Source organism: Lepidochelys olivacea (genome assembly GCF_965140295.1).
Source record: "Lepidochelys olivacea isolate rLepOli2 genome assembly, chromosome: 14".
Taxonomy (NCBI): Eukaryota; Metazoa; Chordata; order Testudines; family Cheloniidae; genus Lepidochelys; species Lepidochelys olivacea.
In genome coordinates this window covers 31,480,761-31,502,474 of record NC_140424.1, presented here as the reverse complement: position 1 = coordinate 31,502,474, position 21,714 = coordinate 31,480,761, and the positions used below count along the sequence as shown (strand labels likewise).

General features: G+C 47.6%; 1 protein-coding gene across 5 annotated transcripts in view; it reads left to right on the top strand.

Moving 5' to 3' along the window:
* Positions 1 to 20,717, top strand: part of LOC311530340 (uncharacterized protein) — a 37,221-nt gene extending 16,504 nt beyond the window's left edge. For 3 of the 5 annotated variants that reach the window (XM_084646808.1, XM_084646807.1, XM_084646809.1), the window contains exons 3-4: positions 8,285 to 8,359; positions 17,459 to 20,717. In XM_084646808.1, the coding sequence (XP_084502934.1) occupies positions 8,285 to 8,359; positions 17,459 to 19,722 (2,339 nt within the window). In that variant the 3' untranslated portion in view covers positions 19,723 to 20,717. The remainder of the gene's footprint in view (positions 1 to 8,284; positions 8,360 to 17,458) is intronic. The other 2 variants (XM_084646811.1, XM_084646810.1) reach the window with 2 other exon arrangements.
* Positions 20,718 to 21,714: the final 997 nt, after the last annotated feature.

The following is a 21,714-nucleotide window of genomic DNA, read 5'->3' as shown; positions in this document are numbered from 1 at the left end:
GCTGACCGACAACACCACTGCCATGTTTACATAAACAAGCAGGGCAGAGCCCGCTCCTCCCTTCTCTGTTGGGAGGCCCTCCACCTGTGGGAGTTTTGTATAGCCCACTCCATTCACCTGGAGGCGTCCTATCTCTTGGGAACACAGAATGAGCTTGTGGACCACCTCAGCAGGTTGTTCCACAGTCATGAGTGGTCCATCCGTCTGGACATCATACATTCCATCTTCCAAAGGTAGGAGTTTCCCCAGGTAGACCCATTCGCCACCAGGCGCAACAGGAAGTGTCCAACGTTTTGCTCCTTCCTAAAGCACAGTCCAAGCTCTATCTCAGATGCATTCATGATACACTGGGGGATCCATCTACTGTATGCCTTCCTTCCGATACTACTCATCCAAAAGGCTCTCCTCAAGATCCGCAGGAACAAGGCAGAGGTAATTCTGCTGGCTCCTGCATGGCCAGGTACACCGTGCTTCCGGAGTGGTCAGTGGACACCCTGATTGCGCTGCCGCTCCTCCTTGATCCGATTACACAGGACCACAGCTGCTTGCTTCACCCGGACCTCTAGTTCCTCCATCTCATGGCCTGGAAGCTTCATGGTTAAACCCAATGGAGCTCCAATGCACGGAATCGGTGAGGGAGGTGCTGCTTGGAAGCAGGAAACCTTCCACCAGGGCCACTTATCTGGTCGAATGGAAAAGGTTCTCGTGCTGGTGCGATCACAGTCACGTATCCCCACTTCAGGCATCTATACCATTCATCCTGGACACTCTACTGCACCTGAAGCGGCTAGGCCTGGCCGGATCATCCATCAAGGTACAGCTATCCCAGCGTTCCACCCGGGAGAGTTGGGATGCTCAGTCTTCACCAACCCTATGGTGGGCTGTTTCCTTAAGGGCATGGAATGGCTATATCCACAGTCCCACCCAAAGATACCGACTTGGGACCTCTACCTGGTCCTAGCTAGATGAATGGGAGCCCCATTCGAGCCACTGGCTACATGTTTCCTTCTGTATCTCTCGTGGAAGGTGGCCTTTCTGGTTGCCATCACATCGGCCAGGAGGGTGTCTGAGTTAAAAGCACTAACCTCCAACCCCAATCTTCCACAAGGACAAGGTACAGCTCAGGCCACACCCAGCCTTCCTGCCCAAGGTGGTATCCCAATTCCACATCAGCCAGGACATTTTTCTACCAGTTTTCTATCCCAAGCTACATGCCAATGCACAGGAGCAGAGGTTTCACTCACTAGATAAATGGAGAGTGCTAACATTCTACATTGAGCGCATGAAGCCTTTCAGGAACCAGCTGTTTCCCACCTTGTCACAGTGCATTTCTTCCAGGATTATGGACTGCATCTGTACCTGTTATGACCTTGCCAAGGTCCCAGCCCTGGCTATTATGGCCTCATCCACTGCTTTCCGGGCCCAGGTGCCCATCCAGGAGATCTGCAGAGTGGCAATCTGGTCCTCGGTGCATACGTTTGCCACCCACTATGCCATCACCCAGCATGCTAGAGATGATGCAGCTCTCGGCAGAGCGGTGCTCCAGTCAGTGATTCACAGAATCTTAGAATCATAGAATATCAGGGTTGGAAGGGACCTCAGGAGGTCATCTAGTCCAACCCCTGCTCAAGGCAGGACCAATCCCCAATTAAATCATCCCAGCCAGGGCTTTGTCAAGCCTGACCTTAAAAACTTCTAAGGAAGGAGATTCTACCACCTCCCTAGGTAACGCATTCCAGTGTTTCACCACCCTCCTAGTGAAAAAGTTTTTCCTAATATCCAACCTAAACCTCCCCCACTTCAACTTGAGACCATTACTCCTTGTCCTGTCCTCTTCTACCACTGAGAATAGTCTAGAACCATCCTCTCTGGAACCACCTCTCAGGTAGTTGAAAGCAGCTATCAAATTCCCCCTCATTCTTCTCTTCTGCAGACTAAACAGTCCCAGTTCCCTCAGCCTCTCCTCATAAGTCATGTGTTCCAGACCCCCAATCATTTTTGGTGCCCTTCGCTGGGCTCTCTCTAATTTATCCACATCCTTCTTGTAGTGTGGGGCCCAAAACTGGTCGCAGTACTCCAGATGAGGCCTCACCAATGTCGAATAGAGGGGAACGATCACGTCCCTCGATCTGCTCGCTATGCCCCTACTTATACATCCCAAAATGCCTTTGGCCTTCTTGGCAACAAGAGCACACTGCTGACTCATATCCAGCTTCTCGTCCACTGTCACCCCTAGGTCCTTTTCCGCAGAACTGCTGCCTAGCCATTCGGTCCCTAGTCTGTTCCTATTCCTATTCCTTAACCCCCATGGGAGGATTTGGGAGTCCCCTGATTGGAACTAATGTGAACAAGTACTCGAAGAAGAAAAAAAGATGGTTACTCACCTCCTTGTAACTGTTGTTCTTCGAGATGTGTTGTTCACATCCATTCCAATACCCACCCTCCCTCCTCTCTGTTGGAATAGCTGGCAAGAAGGAACCGAAGGAGGGTCGGGTCGGCAGGGTCATATATTGAGCGCCATGGAGGGGGCGCCACTCCAGGGGGCTCCCTGGCCGACCCGATGGGACCTGCTGAGGGGAAAAGTTTCTGACGACCGTGCATGTGGCGCGTACACACCTGATTGGAATGGACGTGAACAACACATCTCGAAGAACAACAGTTACGAGAAGGTGAGTAACCGTCTTTGTTTCTTCAAGTATAAAGACACCACATGGTGTCAGGCTGTTATTAATATTAGTTGTGATCATTATGGTGGCATATTATGGCCCCAGGGCCCCGTCATGCCATGCACAGCACAGAAACAGTGACTGAGATCAGGGCCCCATTGCACCGGAGCTGCACACATACGATGACTGAGATCAGGGCCCCGTTGTGCCGGGCACTGCACAGACACAGTGAGAGACAGTCCCCTGATCTCGGGCACTGTGCGTCCGTGCAGCATCAGGCACAGTGTAGCTCTGGGACATTTATGTGCCACCATAATGCTCACAACTAATATTAACACTTGAAGTCTTGCATGACCTTTTCATATTCAAACTAGGGAAACGCAGCCTAGATGGAGCTACTATACAGTGGGTGCAAAACTGGTTGGAGAACTGTTCCCAGAGCATAGTTATCAGTGGTTCACAGTCATGCTGAAAGGGCATAACAAGTGGGATCCTGCAGAGATCAGTTCTGGGTCCAGTTTTGTTCAATATCCTCATCAATTATTTAGATAATGGCATAGAGAGTACACTTATGAAGTTTGTGAATGATACCAAGCTTGGAGGGGTTGCAAGTGCTTTGAGGATAGGATTAAAATTAAAAATGATCTGGACAAACTGGAGAAATGGTCTGAAGTAAATAGGATGAAATTCAATAAGGACAAATGCAAAGTACTCCATTTAGGAAGGAACGATCAGTTGCACACATACAAAATGGGAAATGACTGCCTAGGAAGGAGTACTGCGGAAAGGGATCTGTGGGTCATAGTGGGTATATCTGGGGATAATAGTGGACCATCAACTAAATATGAGTCAACAGTGTAACACTGTTGCAAAAAAAGCAAACATCATTCTGGGATGTATTAGCAGGAGTATTGTAAGCAAAATACGAGAAGTAATTCTTCTGCTCTACTCTGCGCTGATTAGGCCTCAGCTGGAGTATTGTGTCCACTTCTGGGCACCACGTTTCAGGAAAGAAGTGGACAAATTGGAGAAAGTCCAGAGAAGAGCAACAAAAATGATTAGAGGTCTAGAAAACATGACCTATGAGGGAAGATTGAAAAAATTGGGTTTGTTTTGTCTGGAAAAGAGAAGACTGAGAGAGGACATAACAGTTTTCAAGTACATAAAAGATTGTTACAAGGAGGAGGGAGAAAAATTGCTCTTCTTAATCTCTGAAGATAGGACAAGACTCAATGGGCTTAAATTGCAGCAAGGAAGGTTTAGATTGGACATTAGGAAAAAATTCCTAACTGTCAGGGTGGTTAAGCACTGGAATAAATTGCCTAGGGAGGTTGTGGAATCTTCATCATTGGAGATTTTTAAGAGCAGGTTAGACAAACACCTGTCAGGAATGGTCTAGATAATACTTAGTCCTGCCATTAGTACAGTGGTCCCAAGGCCCTCTCAAGGTCCCTTCCAGTCCTATGATTCTATGATTCTCTGCTGGAGCGGGGCATAGTGAAATGAACAAGTTTCTCCTACCAGTTCATGTGCTTTTATTCTTTATTTTATTTTTTTTAAACTAAACAAAAAGCACTCCATTTCTATTTTCTTTTTATATTTTTCTTAAACCACTTTTCCATTAATTTTGTAACTTTAAAAACTTTTCTATATTTAAATTCCTGTACCTCTCTTCTCCCCCCCATATGTGTGTGTGTGTATGTATATATATATATATAAATTTTCGGCTTATTTATATTTTTTTAAAATCATTTGCTTTTTCCTAAGTCCCCAGGCCACTTTGTATTATTTTCAATAATTTATTTTACATCTCTGCGAAGCTATATTATTATTTTCATATATATATTAAATCACGGCCTATATGGATTGAATATTTGTCATAGTTTTTGTTTGGTTTGGTTTGGTTTGCTGTTCTTTTTTAGAGAATCTGAGCCAAAGTTTTGTCCACTCAGTTGCTGTTTGCATTCCAGAATTGCTTGGGGCTCATTTCCATCTCCTGGATGTACAAGGACCAGCACCTCAAGCCCCAATCCTGCAAACAATCAGGCCGATACAGTTTTTGTACTTATAGAACTATGTTGTTATTGTTAATCATCATCATCATCATGTTTATTGCGGTAGGGCCTAAGGACCAGCCAAGAACGGGTCCCCATTGTGCTAGGTGCAGTAGAAACAGAGAAGTTGATAGTCCATGCCACAAAGAGCGAACAGTTGAAATAGACCAGACATACCCAGGGTGAGGGAAGGAGTAGAACACAGCAGGAGAGTGAGAAATGGGATGGGAGCAAATGACACATTAGTGCCATGGGGTATTTTTTGTTCTGGGAGGGGGGGAAGTGGTTAGTTAGGAAGGGATCAGCTAGATGGAAAGAAAAGGGAAGGGAGAGGGGACATGAAAGGGAAGAGGTAGGGAAGAGGGGGGACAGGGCAGGTGTGGAGTGAAGCAGGTGAAGAGACAGTGAGGATGTGTGTGTGGGGGAGGTTTGGAACAAACAGCTTCTCAGCACAGGGCAGAGGAAGTCCAGTCAAAGCTGCAGTCAGTTCCCTGAATGTCCAAAGGTCACTGCTGTGACTAGAGTCTCTGGCTGGCTCCTCTCTGCAGTTTTCCCTAAAGGCCACATGGCAGGGGGGAGGGGAGGCGAGGCACCACCTAAGTCCTATGGCCCCCAGAATTTGTCCATGTGTGTGTGAGGGGGTCCCTCTGCACAGTTCTGGGTCCAGGGGGTGCTGAGCCCATTTTATCCCCTTCCCCAATTGCAGCCCTACTTTGGCTGCTTCACTCAGGGGCAGTATTTATTTATTGATATGATTATAGTAGTTTTCAGAGTAGCAGCCGTGTTAGTCTGTATTCACAAAAAGAAAAGGAGTACTTGTGGCACCTTAGAGACTAACCAATTTATTTGAGCATAAGCTTTCGTGAGCTACAGCTCACTTCATCGGATGCATTATAGTAGTGGTTTACGCAGTTATGTGGCTATAAAGGTGCCTTATACCGGGATAGCTTATTCCCCTTCCTGTACGTGAATAAACTGTACCAGTAATATGGACCTTTAGCCCCATAATACTGTGTCCACAGTAAAGGGGGTTATACTGCTTTAACTACACTAGTAAAGATACAGTGGTACAACTTTCTAGTATAGACAAGACCTTACACTGACTTGCTCCACCAGAAGTCATCTGCTCGGGGTAGAAACTGTTGGGGGAGGTCCCTGGCCTGTGTTCTGCAGAAGGTCAGACGAGATGATCAGAATGGATCAGACGGGAGTTCTCCTGTTGCTGTAGCTAATCCTCCTCCCTTCGATGCCATGATTAGGTCCACCCAGCTGCATCTACACCGAGGATTAGGCTGACCTAACGATGTCACACAGGGTGCAGAATTTTTCCCAGCCTTGAACTAATTTTGTAGGTGTAGACCAGGCCTATGTGCTTAACGTTTCTCACCTGTGTAGCGTTAAACATGTGCACAAGTGTAGGTGGGATGAGGGCACTGCCCGCTAGCAGGCCAATGGATTAGATGACGCCTGTGCAAAGGAATGACAGACACCCTCGCACTTCTCGTGGGCTCAGAGGAATAGATGGGGCTACCTGCCCATTGATTCTTTCTCTTGAGCAGGCGATGGGTGTAGCCTTGGGTCCATCACCTGGCTGCTCACTGAGCCAGCATGGGGTGGGGTAGTAATTGATTGCCGCTCTAGGCTAGCTGTAAATTACTCCCCCCTCCAGGAGTGAACGGGAGGAATTGTGACTCAGAAGGGTGTGTCTGAGGCACAGTCCCAGGACTGGCATGACACTCTGGTCAGGGCTGGGCCTAAAGTTACAATCTCACCTGCTGAAGCCAGGGAAACAAGGCTACTACTCAAGGGCTGCAATTTTCTAAGGAGGCTAAGGCCAGATTTTTAAATGGGTTTAAGCATCTAAATACCTTTTAAAATCTGCCCCTTAGGGCCAGCCTCCAGCAAGAGGGAGACTTGCTGGTGCTCACCCTTTAACCACCCAAACAATCTCCTCTGGGCTGTGCCAGCCCTTACTTCACCTGGCAGGGTAACGATCAGTGTACCCTTGTCTGAAGTCCCTTTGATGCATCCCCCTGTAGCGTCCAGCCCCTTGTCCCCTCACAGAAATCCTAGGTTGACTGTCCCCAAAGGCCCAGCTTGAAGGATTGAATTCAGGATCAGCTCCTTGGATAACACCATGCACTGAGATATGTGTATAATGAAAACAACAGTACTTTTTTTTTTTTATCAAAGGCCAAGATTCAAGAGATAGTGAGTCAGTATAATGGAAACAGAAGGGTTACGTATAAAACTAAGGCTATAGGTGCTTTCTAGAGACTAAACTTAAGAGGCTAACCTCCTGTCTTGGGCAGTCTTATCTCACCCAAAGCCTTCTGCAGGGTTTCCAACCAAGTCCAGTTGGCATCCTGTTTTTATGAATGTAAATGTGCTGCCCGTTAACTTTCTAGATGCAGGATTAAGGAGTGTGTCTTCTTGCCTTCCTCTTATGTTCCCCAAAATTCATTGTCTGCCCCATAGGCAGGACAATCCCCTGGAGTTCATTTTCTGGTGTTGTGTCTCCTGTTGACTTTGTATGTAAATGGCGTTTCCATTGTGTTGGCTTGCAATGCTTAATTTACATGTGAACGAGAGATACAGGGGTGAATATACGTCCCTGGTCTGGCAGAAACCTGTTTGTCGACCCAGCCTTGATACAAGTTCTAGGAACATATTTTCTTTACACATCCATAAGTCTATACATAGTCTGCACGCACGTTTCACAATGATATTAATGACCAGAGTGACTGTGGCTTTCATTTTAGATCCTACTTGACATTCTTTGGTGAACCAGAATATGTGTATCAGGATATTAGAATAATAGACCCATAGGGCTAGAAGGGATCACAAGGGTTATCTAGTCTAACCCGCTGCCAAGATGCAGGATATTCTTGTAACCTCCTTGACGTGTTGACATTGAAGGGCTCTTAGGCTCGTGGGGCCATATCCCATTGATATTGAATGTGGTTTGGGCTCCTGACTGTTAGATTGCTTGGAAAATCCCAGGCGGGTGCAGGTGGTTCAGTCTGGCCCTTTGTGGAGCTGTGGTTCTGATTTGCCAACTTCTGTGTGAGACCCAATGTTTGCACTGGCTCAGAAGTTTGGTTTTGCTGGGTATGTGTTCATAGAGCATAGGGCCAGAAGCGGCCATTAGACCATGAAGTCTGCCCTCCTGCATAATACAGGCCATTCAGTTTCGCCCAGTTACCCCAGCCTTGAGGCCAGTGACTGTCATGAAACCAAAGCATTTGGGTCCTCAGGAGACTACACCATTGTGCCCCAGGCACAAGAGGTAGGGAAGTGGTGGGGATGGGGCAGGTGTGGAGTGAAGCAGGTGAAGAGACAGTGAGGATGTGTGTGTGTGGCGGGGGGCAGGGGGGGCAGAGGTTTGGAACAAACAGCCTCTCAGCACAGGGCAGAGGAAGTCCAGTCAAAGCTGCAGCTTTGAGAGACTGGGGTGTTTTGTTGATATTGGGGGCTGGAGGGGAGGGAGTGGCTGCTTTCCAGAGAGCACCCGCACCTACCCTGCCACACATCTAACTCGTGTCCAATCCATGTTTCGCCTAGCGGAGGAGATTGCGATCAGCTGGCCCCGGATAACCGCGTTTGCCGAGTCACACAGGAGGAGAGGATTGGTCTCTGGTAAGTTGCTGTGGGTGAGGCAGTGGGCGATTGCAGTGCTTTGCTCTCCCGGACTCCACCCCCTCCCCTGTGGCTGAAGCCCTTGCTATTTGGGGAGGGCAAGATGGAGTACTGGGAAGCTGGGGGGACGCGGCGGGTGAAATTCCCCACTCTGTAGAGGGCCAGCAACACAAGGAATGGGGGGGATGGGACGGGTGGACTAGCAGGAGCTCAGATCACAGCTCACCAAGACACCTTTCTGTCGCACTAGTCCCACTCCAAGACCCTGATCCTGCAAACGGATGAACAGGGGTACAGGCTAAAGGATCCAGCCGCATAGATCTGAAACAGGATTGGGGCTCATATGAGGCTTGCTGAGCTGCTGAGGGCAAAACATGTATCAAAAATGCAAACTGCAAAGAACAAGGAAAGGCAGAAGAAAAGTGTTTTTAAATAAATCTTTAACCAGACACAGACTAATATGGAAAGGTTGCTAGGCAAATATTTTTCCTTTGCAGTTGATCTGTAATTGTCTGTAAATGTAGGGTTGGGATTCACCAGCAGGCTCTGGTTGCTTTGGGCTATTCTGGTGACACAAATCAGCCAGAAACAAAGGTTAACTGGCTGGTTATGCCAGGTTACAGCTGCGTTGCACTGAGCAGAAGCCAGGTAGGTACTGATGAATCTGTCCAGATGCAACCTCAGCAGATGCAACCCCAACAACATTCATACTACACTAGAATGGGGCCCTAGTCTGAAAAGTGACCACCTTTCTCAACAGCCCTGCTGCTTGTGTGCAATGTCAGCCAGAGCTGCTGACTTCCTGTAAATAAGTTCTTACTGCTGTTTACCCCTGCATGGATCTCACTACAGGACTGAGGCCTTTTATGGTGCTATTGTTCTTTATCCCTGCTAGCCCTGAGCAAACGTAGCTCCACCTCACCCATGATCAACAGCCTTGTGAATTAAATTCTGAATGCAGATACTTTGTTGTTGGTGAGGTGTGAGGCAATGGAAAAAACAGCTTGGTTTTCAGACTGCAGGCTCACTTTATCTAGCTAAGCGTTAGGAAAAAAATACATAATATGACTAGCGTGGTCTAATGGTTAGAGCACACAGAAGAATTAAGTTTAATCTGGGCTCTGCCACTGACCTTTTGGGTGACTTCGAGCAAATCTCTTCCCTGTCTATCTCCCTTTCCCCTCTACCCCTTTGTCTTGGGCATTGCAGTGGTGAGCTCGGTGAGCCAAGCCTCTTACTATGTATATGTGCAGCATTGAGCACTATGGGGCCCTGAACTCATTTTTAATAACTTTAGCTCAACGGATTTCATCTGAGAAATCACGGACCCCATAAATATGAGCCCTCTTGGGGCTGTTTTCATGGATCCCTTTAATGGTGTTGCGCTAAGTAGTCGAAAGTCAGGAATTGCCCAAGTGAAGGTTGATCATGCAGCCGGCCCTCTGCCCCCTTTGTGCAAACACATGGCAATCCAGTCTTTAACCACTCAGTCAAGTGCCAGTTCTCATCAAATACAGTGAAACACACCATTTTTCTGACATCCTTAGATACTTTGGGGCAAGTTGGGTGGGGTTTTTTTGTTTTTCCTTTTTAATAGATGAGATTTTCACATATGTGCTAGGCAGAGCAAATCATTCTACAGCATCAACTATGTGCGAAATCAATGCTTTTCTGTGACTGGTCCGTGGACAGGTGCCAGTCCCTGAGATCTCCCTGACACAGTTTAGGAAGGCAGCAAGCCAGTCCCTGGTATCAGCAAGGTTGAGAAACACTGTGCTAAATAAAGTGCTTTTCTTTTGAGATAAGTACATTTCCATTCAACTGACATATTCTACTCTGAAATTCTCTCTGCAGTTTTTAATTCACTGATACACTGTGTCTTCCTTGTGCAAAGGTTAACAAAGCTGGAATAGCTCTGAAAATTAGCTAGCATAGTAACGTGTCTTGGTTGGTGCGCTTCAGCATTCCACATAGTCTGCAGTTTCTAATGGGCCTGAACAAACTCCCTCACTGGAAAATATGTCTGCAAGTGATGGTGTAGCTCTGCCAGCACCCCAGCTGGTGCCCATCGCTGTAGCTCTGCTGAAGCCAAACTTTAATTTGAAGTCAGTGGTGCTTTGCCAATTTACACCAGCTGAGGATCTGGCTGAAGGTTCTTTTGCAAGCTGTCATCTCCTCTTTGTTTGCAGATAAGTTCTGATTTGCTATTTTGCAAGCATTTACATCCCTCTCCTTGGGTCTTTGCCTTTCTGTATCATCGCTACAATGAAATGCGTTAACCCATCTGCCCCGACTTCCTGCTTCAGAGGAGATTCCACATTCCTTGTTCATCTGAGTCCGGTGTGATTACAGAAGGCAGTCCTGTCTCTGAATTCCTCTTATAATTCTCTTTCTATCTTTGTGCTTACTTTGTTAACTCTTTGGCTATGCCTATACTAGATGCGCTTTATCAATTTAGGAATACGGATGTACTATATTTGCAAAAGTGCTCTTAATGTGGACCCAGCTATCCTGGCTAAGATATGCACTGTCCAACCCTCATGAGTGAAAACAAGCAATACCAGTAAAACTGCACTTTTGTTTGTGTAGCTGTGTCCACATGACAGACTTTTGCCAGCACAGCCCTGCTGGTCAGCGATCACACCTCTTCACGCCCCTGACTGTCATAGCAATGCCAGTGGAAGTCTGTAGTACAGACACAGTCTTTGTTAGGATGCACTGGGAAGACAGTGTGGGACTTCATTTACAGGATCTCACCCATGGCATGGCAATGCACCTTTCTCCTTTTATGACTCCATCTAGCTTTTTATGGCCTGCACACATCTGGACTTTCACTATTGCTTTGTGGCTTAGGCTACAAACTGCCACTATTAAAAACTATTCATATGCCATTATTGCCTAGATATCCCATCCAATATCAGAACCTCTTTGTGCTGGGCACTGCAGAGATATCGTTTCTATCCTAAGGGTCTTACAGTCTCAGTGAAGAAGTCCCACAAAGGATGTATCATTACAGGTGGAGAGCTGAGGCCCAGAGAGATGAAGGGGCAGTGAGCAGGTCTGTGACAGAGCTGGCACTTGAATCTAGCTCTCCCGAAGGCTAGGCTATGATTACAATGCCATCCTTCCTGTTGCCCCTTCTTTCTCTACTCCTGTTACCTGCTCTACGCATGCTGGGCTCAGGCAGGGCGGAATTCCCCTGGGTTAGGCTGTTGCTGGAGGCGAGCCTCTTGCTCTGTGTCACTTCACAATCCTGCCTCTTGCACTCCGTCCGCATTGCTCCCATCAGCTGGGTTTGCAAGCACTCTGTGACAGGCTCAGTTTGTGCTCTTGCCACATGGTAACCATGGCAGCTGCAGCCTGTCGATATTGCCAGAGGCCTCAGCTGGCACCTGGCTCTCTTTCTGTAACCGGTTCATCCTGCCGCTTTGTTACAGTGCAGATGGGCCAGTCTGGCAGAGCCCGTGCTCCTTTCCCTCTCAGAGCCCTATGTGCCCCTGGGCGGAGGGCCATCCCAAAGCCTAGGCACCACTTGAGCGTGGCATGGCCGTGATGTGCTCTTCCTCTGCATGGGGGTGGATTTCAACCCGTATGGATAAAATCCAGCAGCCACAGGCCTCAAACGGGACATGGCTCTGCTAGCTCTTCTTTGAAGTTGAGCTTAGTTTATCATTACAGTGTTGTTGTAGTCTTGTGGATCCCAGGATATTGGAGAGACAAGGTGGATGAGGTGATATCTTTTATTGGACCGACTTCTGTTGGGGAGAGAGAAAAGCTCTTGGACTACACAGAGGTTTTCTTCAGGTCTGTGAAAATTCAAAAGTTTGTCTCTTTCACCAACAGAAGTTGGTCCAATACAAGATATTACCTCGCCCACCTTGTCTCTCCATTATGATAAGACATGCTTGAATCTGCTGTGAGATCAGAGCCTGATAGTGGTACATTTACATTAACTTCTCGGCTGCTGGTTCTCCAGGCCTGGTGGAAAATGGGAACACAGTCTGTTTTACCAACTGAGAAGAGGGCTGCATTGTGCCAGGTGCTGTATACACACACATTGCAATCAGAGTTGCGACTGCAGTACAGGTAGCATACCTGCACTAGCTTTAACCTAGCTAGCATGGCTAAAAATAGTAGTAAAGCCAGGTCAGCACAGAACCCAGTGTGGATTAACAACGCTAGTACATTGCTTGTAAAGCCCATGCTGCTGTGTCTTCATTTTTAGCCATGCGGGTGAGATTAAAGCCAGCATGGGTATGTCTAGTTGAGCTGCTGTCACACCTCTGGCTGCCATGGAGACATTCCATAGTGAGAGACATTTATAGTCTAAACAGACAAAGGCTGGGAGGGGGGAGAGAGGTGCAGCAACTCACCGCCCACAGAGCTAGGACTAGAACCCAGGAGAGCCCTGCCTGCCTGTCCTGTGCCTTTTGCACCACATCCTGCTGCCTTTCAAGAGTTGAGGGTTTCTGTTGTCAGCAGTGAGAGGCTCACTCATGCTCTCATTAACATTATGGGGAGGTTTTTGCCATTAATTTTGGTGAGAGTGAGATTGAGCACTATGGCTGTTTCTCTGCAAATACTTTTATTTTTGTGGTGGGGCTACTCAAGTGCTTAAAGTTAAGCAAGTGCATACATGTTTGCAAGATCAGGGTCTTTCTATTTGTGTGCTAGAATACTACCCTCTATCACCTGGTTTAAGCTTACAAAGGAAACAAAAGATTCAGAGTAGCAGCTGTGTTAGTCTGTATTCGCAAAAAGAAAAGGAGTACTTGTGGCACCTTAGAGACTAACCAATTTATTTGAGCATAAGCTTTCGTGAGCTACAGCTCACTTCATTGAATGCATTCAGTGGAAAATACAGTGGGGAGATTTATATACATGGAGAACATGAAACAATGGATGTTACCATACACACTGTAATGAGAGTGATCACTTAAGGTGAGCTATTACCAGCAGGAGAGCGGGGGGGGGGGTGGCTTTTGTAGTGATAATCAACGTGGGCCATTTCCAGCAGTTGACAAGAACGTATGAGGAACAGTGTGTGTGGGGGAAATAAACATGGTGAAATAGTTTTACTTTGTGTAATGACCCATCCACTCCCAGTCTCTATTCAAGCCTAAGTTAATTGTATCCAGTTTGCAAATCAATTCCAATTCAGCAGTCTCTCGTGGGAGTTTGTTTTTGAAGTTTTTTTGTTGAAGAATTTCAACTTTTAGGTCTGTAATCGAGTGACCAAAGAGATTGAAGTGTTCTCCAGCTGGTTTTTGAATGTTATAATTCTTGACGTCTGATCTGTGTCCATTTATTCTTTTACGTAGAGACTGTCCAGTTTGACCAATATACATGGCAGAGGGGCATTGCTGGCAAATGATGGCATATATCACATTGGTAGATGTGCAGATGAACGAGCCTCTGACAGTGTGGCTGATGTGATTAGGCCTTATGATGGTGTCCCCTGAATAGATATGTGGACAGAGTTGGCAACGGGCTTTGTTGCAAGGATAGGTTGCTGGGTTAGTGGTTCTGTTGTGTGGTATGTAGTTGCTGATGGGTATTTGCTTCAGGCTGGGGGGCTGTCTGTAAGCAAGGACTGGCCTGTCTCCCAAGATCTGTGAGAGTGATGGGTCGTCCTTCAGGATAGGTTGTAGATCCTTGATGATGTGTTGGGGTGGTTTTAGTTGGGGGCTGAAGGTGATGGCTAGTGGTGTTCTGTTATTTTCTTTGTTGGGCTTGTCCTGTAGTAGGTGACTTCTGGGTACTCTTCTGGCTCTGTGAGACTGTTTCTTCACTTCAGCAGGTGGGTATTGTAGTTGTAAGAATGCTTGATAGAGATCTTGTAGGTGTTTACCTCTGACTGAGGAATTGGAACAAATGTGGTTGTATCGTAGAGCTTGGCTGTAGACAATGGATCATGTGGTGTGGTCTGGATGAAAGTTGGAGGCATGTAGATAGGAATAGCGGTCAGTAGGTTTCCGGTATAGGTGATGTTTATGTGACCATCTCTTATTAGCACCATAGTGTCCCGGAAGTGGATCTCTTGTGTGGACTGGTCCAGGCTGAGGTTGATGGTGGGATGGAAATTGTTGAAATCATGGTGCAATTCCTTGCAACAAAGACCGTTGCCAACTGTGTCCCCATATCTATTCAGGGGACACCATCCTTGGGCCTAATTACATCAGCCACACTATCAGAGGCTCGTTCACTTGCACATCTACCAATGTGATATATGCCATCATGTGCCAGCAATGCCCCTCTGCCATGTACATTGGTCAAACTGGACAGTCTCTACGTAAAAGAATAAATGGACACAGATAAGATGTCAAGAATTATAACATTCAAAAACCAGTTGGAGAACACTTCAATCTCTTTGGTCACTCGATTACAGACCTAAAAGTTGAAATTCTTTGACAAAAAAACTTCAAAAACAGACTCCAACAAGAGACTGGTGAATTGGAATTAATTTGCAAACTGGATACAATTAACTTAGGCTTGAATAGAGACTGGGAGTGGATGGGTCATTACACAAAGTAAAACTATTTCCCCATGTTTATTCCCCCCCCCCCCCCCCAGTTCCTCATACGTTCTTGTCAACTGCTGGAAATGGCCCACGTTGATTATCACTACAAAAGGTTCCCCCCCGCCCCCCGCTCTCCTGCTGGTAATAGCTCACCTTAAATGATCACTCTCGTTACAGTGTGTATGGTAACACCCATTGTTTCATGTTCTCTATGTATATAAATCTCCCCACTGTATTTTCCACTGAATGCATCTGATGAAGTGAGCTGTAGCTCTTGAAAGCTTATGCTCAAATAAATTTGTTAGTCTCTAAGGTGCCACAAGTACTCCTTTTCTTTTAAACAAAACAAAGGTATTTCTGTATGTAGCAGGATTCTTCCTTTATAGCTGACATGCCTGTGTTTGTAGAACCTCTGGAGCTGGGGTTCTCACCCTGGTTCGGTTGGCGTGTGTTTAACTCAAAAAGAGGACAGTCTCTTCATAGGAAAGGTTGCAACCACAGTCCCATTGCTAAGGGTGATTTTGATCCCTCTCGTAAATCAAAATTCCTTTTGCTTCCACATGATTTGAGTTAATTCTCCTTGGCACACGGTGCATTCCTGAAATATTTCATATGTACTTTCTGACAGGAAAAAACTAAAAATGGCTCCTTTAGAAAATTTTGGAAAGGGCTAAGGTTTGTTTGTGCCCAGCAAAATCACACAGCTCCACCAGAGCTGTCCAGAAAACGGCAGGAAAAAAGGGGAGAATTTCAGCAAATTGGAAGTTGTTCCTCATCCCATTCCATTCCACAATAGTTCCATATTTCATTTTCGCAATTTCCATTGGAATTTCCTACTTACAATACAAGCTGGTTGCAAACTTAACAATGAAGGGACTCTCGCCTCAGTGAAATGAGCCTTATTTTAGTCTCACTCTTTAACTTCACCTGGACTAAACCGATCCTTCTGGAATTTCATACAAGTGATCTTATGCCCAAGTAGAAAAATCTCTGGACAATCTGAGACAAAAATGGGAACTCACTGGGGCAATCTGATTCAGAAAATGAAGTGATCTCAGTCCTTCAACATTTTTCTACTCTTGATTTATCTCATCATATATGATTGGGCCAGACACAGCAATCACTGGATGAAATCCTCCATCCTATATTACGAGAGTTTAGACTAGATGATCACAACGGTCCCTTCTGGTGTTAAGCCCTGTGAATCCAAAATCACTGGGCATAGAAACTCCAGATGTGCTTTAATCAGTGCTTTTGGTGAGGAGTGGAGCTGCTAGCTAGTTTGGGTGGCAGGAATTTGGGGCTAGATTATGATACACTTACATTGAATGGTACCTTACTCCATGAGCGATCCCAGTGAAATTGTTATAGGATTCAGTACAGGGGTAATTGGGTGGAATTATACAGGAGATCATACTAGATGATTTAATGGGCCCTTCTGGCCTTAACATCTATGAATCTATGCACAAGCAAACTGTGTGTTATAATATGGCTAAATGTAAGTGTATACGTCTAGGAACAAAGAATGCAGGTCATACTTACAGGATGGGGGACTCAATCTTGGGAAGCAGTGATCTTGAAAAGGACTTGGAGGTCATGGTGGGTAATCAGCTGAATATGAGTTCCAAGTGTGAAGCTGTAGCCAAAAGGGCTAATGCAGTCCTTGGATGCATAAACAGGGGAATCTCAAGTAGAGTAGAGAGGTTATTTTACCTCTGTATTTGGCACTGGTGAAAACACCGCTGGAATACTGTGTCCAATTCTGGTGCCCACAATTCAAGAAGGATGTTGATAAATTGGAGAGGGTTCAGAGAAGAGCCACAAGAATGGTCAAAGGATTAGAAAACCTGCCTGATAGTGATAGACTCAAGGAGCACAAGCTATTTAGCTAACAAAGAGAAGGTTAAGGAGTGACTTGATCGGTCTATAAGTACCTACATGGGGAACATATTTAATAACGGGCTCTTCAGTGTAGCAGAGAAAGGTCTAACACGATCCAATGGATGGGAGATGAAGCCAGACAGATTCAGACTGGAAATAAGGCATATATTTTTAACTGTCAGAGTAATTAGCCATTGGAACAATTTACCAAGGATTGCAGTGGACTGTCCATCACTGACAATTTTTGAATCAAGATTGGGTATTTTTCTAAAAGGTCTGCTCTAGGAAGTATCTTGGGGAAGTTCTCTGGCCTGTGTTCTACAGGAGATGAACCTAGATTATCACAATGGTCCATTCTGGCCTTGGAATCTATGACTCTCTGATTTATTGGGCCATTCTGGTCTTGACTTCATAGATTCATAAATGTTAATGGGACTGTTCGCAGCATAAGGTGCTACTCAGTAAAGCTATGAGAATCTGGCCCTGTTTCTCAAAGGCTGCTGCAATGGACATTACGGGTCATGAGGCGGGTGGCTAGGTGAGGGGAAGCAGTGGGTGGGAGCTGGGGGGGAGGGAGGGTCTCAGGGGATGGGAGGGGGCAACGGGAGCAGTCTGGCAGAGCCGGCTCCTGATCTGTTCCATTGTGTTGATGGGTATTTGAATATGTGACAGACCCTCTCCAATTCCCTTCTCCAAAGTTTCCTTTCCTAGACCCAGGGAGTTACTGGATTCTCTCGTTGTTCCAGCAGATGATGGGATGGTGAGTGAGAATGAGGAGGAGGATGCTCAGCAGGGAGGCCTTGAGAAGGTGGACACCCAGGGGACAATGCCGGGCAAGTCGAAGGGGAGTGCTCCCCAGAGCGCTGATGTGGGGAAGGCTGGCGAGGGCCCGCAGAAGGTGGAAGGGCAGCCAAGGAAACCTTCAGGCAAGAGGCAGGGAAAATCCGCTCACCGTGGCTTCAAGAAGTTCCACCAGAGGAGCCTGCTGGGGCACAGCCGGTGCCATGACTGCGGCAAGAGCCTGGGCTTCGGCTCGGGCTTCAACAAGCGCCCGCGGTTGCGCAGTGCCGAGAAGCCCTACAAGTGCAACGAGTGTGGCAAGTGCTTCCGGCTCAGCTCCACCCTCATCACCCACCAGCGCCGCCACGCCAGCGAGAAGCCCTACAAGTGCGCCGACTGCGGCAAGAGCTTCAGCGTGGGCTCAGCCTTCATCCAGCACCAGCGGGTCCACACTGGTGGCGTCAAGCCCTGCCAGTGCAACGTCTGCGGCAAAAGCTTCAGTGCCAGCACCAGCCTGGTCAAGCACCAGAAGCTGCACCTGGAGGAGAAGCCTTACAAGTGCGACGAGTGCGGCAAGGGCTTCAACTGGAACTCACACCTGGAGCGCCACCGGCGCATCCACACCGGCGAGAAGCCCTACACCTGCCCCGAGTGTGGGAAGAGCTTCAGTTGGAGCTCCCACTTGGACCGCCACCGTCGCACCCACCTGGGTGGGGAGAAGGCCTGCAAGTGCACTGATTGCGGTCGCTGCGACAGCTCCAACGGCACCAAGCCCCAGCGTGGAGCAGGAGGAGCTGCCGCTGCCGAAAAACCCTACCAGTGCCCTGAATGTGGCAAGGGCTTCAACAAGAGCGCCACGTTGGCCAAGCACCGGCGTTCCCATGCGGGTGACAAGCCCTACAAGTGCGAGCAGTGCGGCAAGAGCTTCGGGCTGAGCGCCTCTCTGCTGCAGCACCAGCGGAGCCATGCAGCCGGCAAGCCCTACCAGTGCGGTGACTGCGGCAAGAGCTTCGCCTGGAGCTCCCACCTGGACCGGCACCGGCGCATCCACATGGGCGAGAAGCCCTACCGCTGTGAGGACTGCGGCAAGAGCTTCTCACAGAGCTCCCACCTGGAACGGCACCAGCGGGTGCACCTGGGCTCGGAGCAGCCCTGCCAGTGCACTGACTGCGGGAAGAGCTTCCTGGCCAGCGCCAAGCGGCGCCGCGTGCTGAGCGGGGAGCGTCCCTGCAAGTGCACTGACTGCGGGAAGAGCTTCCTGTGGGGCTCCCGCGCCAGGCCTGCCCCCGTGGCGGAGAGGACCCACAAGTGCACGGAGTGCGGGAAGAGCTTCACCTACCGGGCAGAGAATGTCAAGCACCAGGGCACGCAGACGGGCGAGAAGCCCTACACCTGCCCCGAGTGCGGCAAGAGCTTTGGGCAGAACTCGGCCCTGGTGAAGCACCGGCGCATGCACACCGGCGAGAAGCCCTACAAGTGCGGGGACTGCGGGAAGAGCTTCAGCGTCCGCTCCAACCTCATCAAGCACCAGCGCACCCACCTGGGCGAGAAGCCCTACAAGTGCCCCGACTGCGGGAAGGGCTTCATCCAGAAGTCGGACCTGACCAAGCACCGGCGCATGCACACCGGGGAGAAGCCCTACAAGTGCAACGTCTGTGGGAAGTGCTTCAGCGTCAGCTCCAACCTCATAAAGCACCAGCGCATCCACCTGGGCGAGAAGCCCTACCAGTGCTCCGAGTGCGGCAAGAGCTTCATCCAGCGCTCAGAGCTCACCATCCACCAGCGCGTGCACACCGGCGAGAAGCCCTACAAGTGCCCCGAGTGCGGGAAGTGCTTCAGCCGCAGCTCCCACCTCAACCGGCACCAGCGCACCCACGGCGGCGACAAACCCTCACTGCTCTCCACCTCCAAGAACTCCGTCTCTGCCGCTGCCAGCAACCCCCTGCAGGCCTCCTCTGCCTTCTCCTCTGCCTCCTTCTCGTCCCCACTGGGCACCTCCTCCACCCCCCTCCCCGCCCTGCCCTCTTTCCCTTCCTCTCCCTCGCCCATTTCCATCCCCGCCCTCTCCAACAACCCGCTGGATCTGCCCTGGGCCCTGTCCTTCCCATCCCGCGCCTTCCCCCACCCTTCCTTCCCCTCGCCTGCTCCATCTGGGGCCCCGGCCCCGTCACTAATAAACTAACCGCCCCCCGCAGCCTCTCCGTTCCCCGTTGCTCCCCCTAATTCTCGCCTGCCTCCCTCTTCACCTCCTCCCTATCTGCCCCCTCTGCCCTGCCTTTTGCTACCCCTCTCACTCTGCCTGCTCCCAGGGCTGTGCAGTTGGCTTCCTACTCTTTCCTCCTTCCCCATTCCTTCTCCTCCTTTGAAATTCACACCATCCACCTCTTCTCTCCCCTCTCCTTGCCCTTCACATGCCTGGCTCCTCCGTTCTTGGTGCCTCCAGCTTCCGTGCTGGTGACCCATCCAACATGACTGCATCTTGCTTCCTGTCCCCAACATCCTCATCTGACTCGCAGCACTGGATCAGTTTCCTTGACTCTCTTTTGACCTGGTCCTCGCCACACCCTGTTCCCTTTCTGGCCCCTCTTGGGCTCTGAATTCTTATTCCCCAGTAATCAAGTTACCTCTTTCCATACAGCCCTCTTCCTGCATACCGCCTACCCAGCTTGATGTTCCTCTCATGATCTCCTGTCTATGCCTTCCTTGATGTTCTCAGCCCCTTTCTCATCTCGCTACAGATTCACACTGGGAGGTGTGAGATTCATTATTTACAATCCATTAGCCATGGAATCCCTCGCACGTCCAACCTTTCTTGTCTATATCACCACACCCTGGCTTATACTTCTATTCCAACTCCCTTGCTGCAGGGGGACTCTGGAGAATATCCTATGATGATGCATATTTCCTCCACTGAAGGTTAATACTTATTCTCTTCTACTATCTTCCTTGCCTAACTCTGCCCATCACCCATCCCTCAGTCTAGGCACCATCCAGTGCTGCTTCTCCCTGGTTATAGCCTAGAGCTAGATGAACAACTGAGAAAGTGATTTGTGAATATGTTTGTGTTCAAATGGGCTAAATTCTATTTTGCTCCCTTTTGTGGGATCATATTATTCTATGTTACTGTTATTCACAAGTTGAGCTGTTCAGTGTTTTTGAGGGGTTTTTTAAAGAGAATATTTTTTGACAAAACATGTCCTTTTTCAAAAATGAACATTTTTGCAAAATCATTTGGGTTTTTGTTTTTTTCAAATTTTTCAATTTTGTTTTTTACAGAAATGTTGCAAATATTTTAGACTCTTGTTCTTTGATGTGAGTTTTTTTTTCTTCACTTTTTCACATTTTCGGTTTCCATTTTGTTTTATTTCCATTGCCAGTTTTGACTGGTGGGCTTAGTAAAATGCTGGTAATTATTCAAAATCAAAAAAAATCTTTCATTGTCAAAAAAATTTTCATTTCAGATTCAAACATTCCATTTTCTAAAATTATGATTTTCAAAAATGAAGACTAATCTATAAAAAAATTATGAAAATTTAGAAAAAATGAAAATGATCAATAACTATTTTTAAAAGCAAAAGAACAAAAATACTTTTGAAATGTTCACAGTTAAAAAAAAAGTTTCAGCCAATTTTATTAATTGGAGGTGCCTACAACTTATTTGTGAAAATGTTCACAAATCCAGAACTTTTCCACAAATTTTCATATTCATATGTGTGTGTTCGAAAATATTCACTGGAAAGTGTGATATCCTTTTTTTACAAAAGTTTCACTCATCCAATCAGGAAGCAGAAACAATACCAAGTGACTTAGGTGACCAATGGCACAAAAGACACACATAAAAGTAGTGTATAGTCAAATTAGGCAACTGGCAAACAATCCATAGAATATAAATTGTTCACGTAGGTTATTCTGCTGATATTTACAAATCATTGGCCCTGGTGTTCAGCTAGTCTTTGTTGGGGTAAATAATGGAGCGGTATCAGTTTATGACAGCTCAAGAACTGGCTCCATAAATCTATTGGTAGGAATCAGGACTGGTTTGTGAACAACCAATTCACAGAAGAAAGCTAAAATCAAAACAAATATTATTCACAATGAAAAAATTCTACCAGCTACATTGAAAGCCTCTTGACCTGCCTCTGCTTTCAGTCCTGATCAATATTCCAACTGCCTT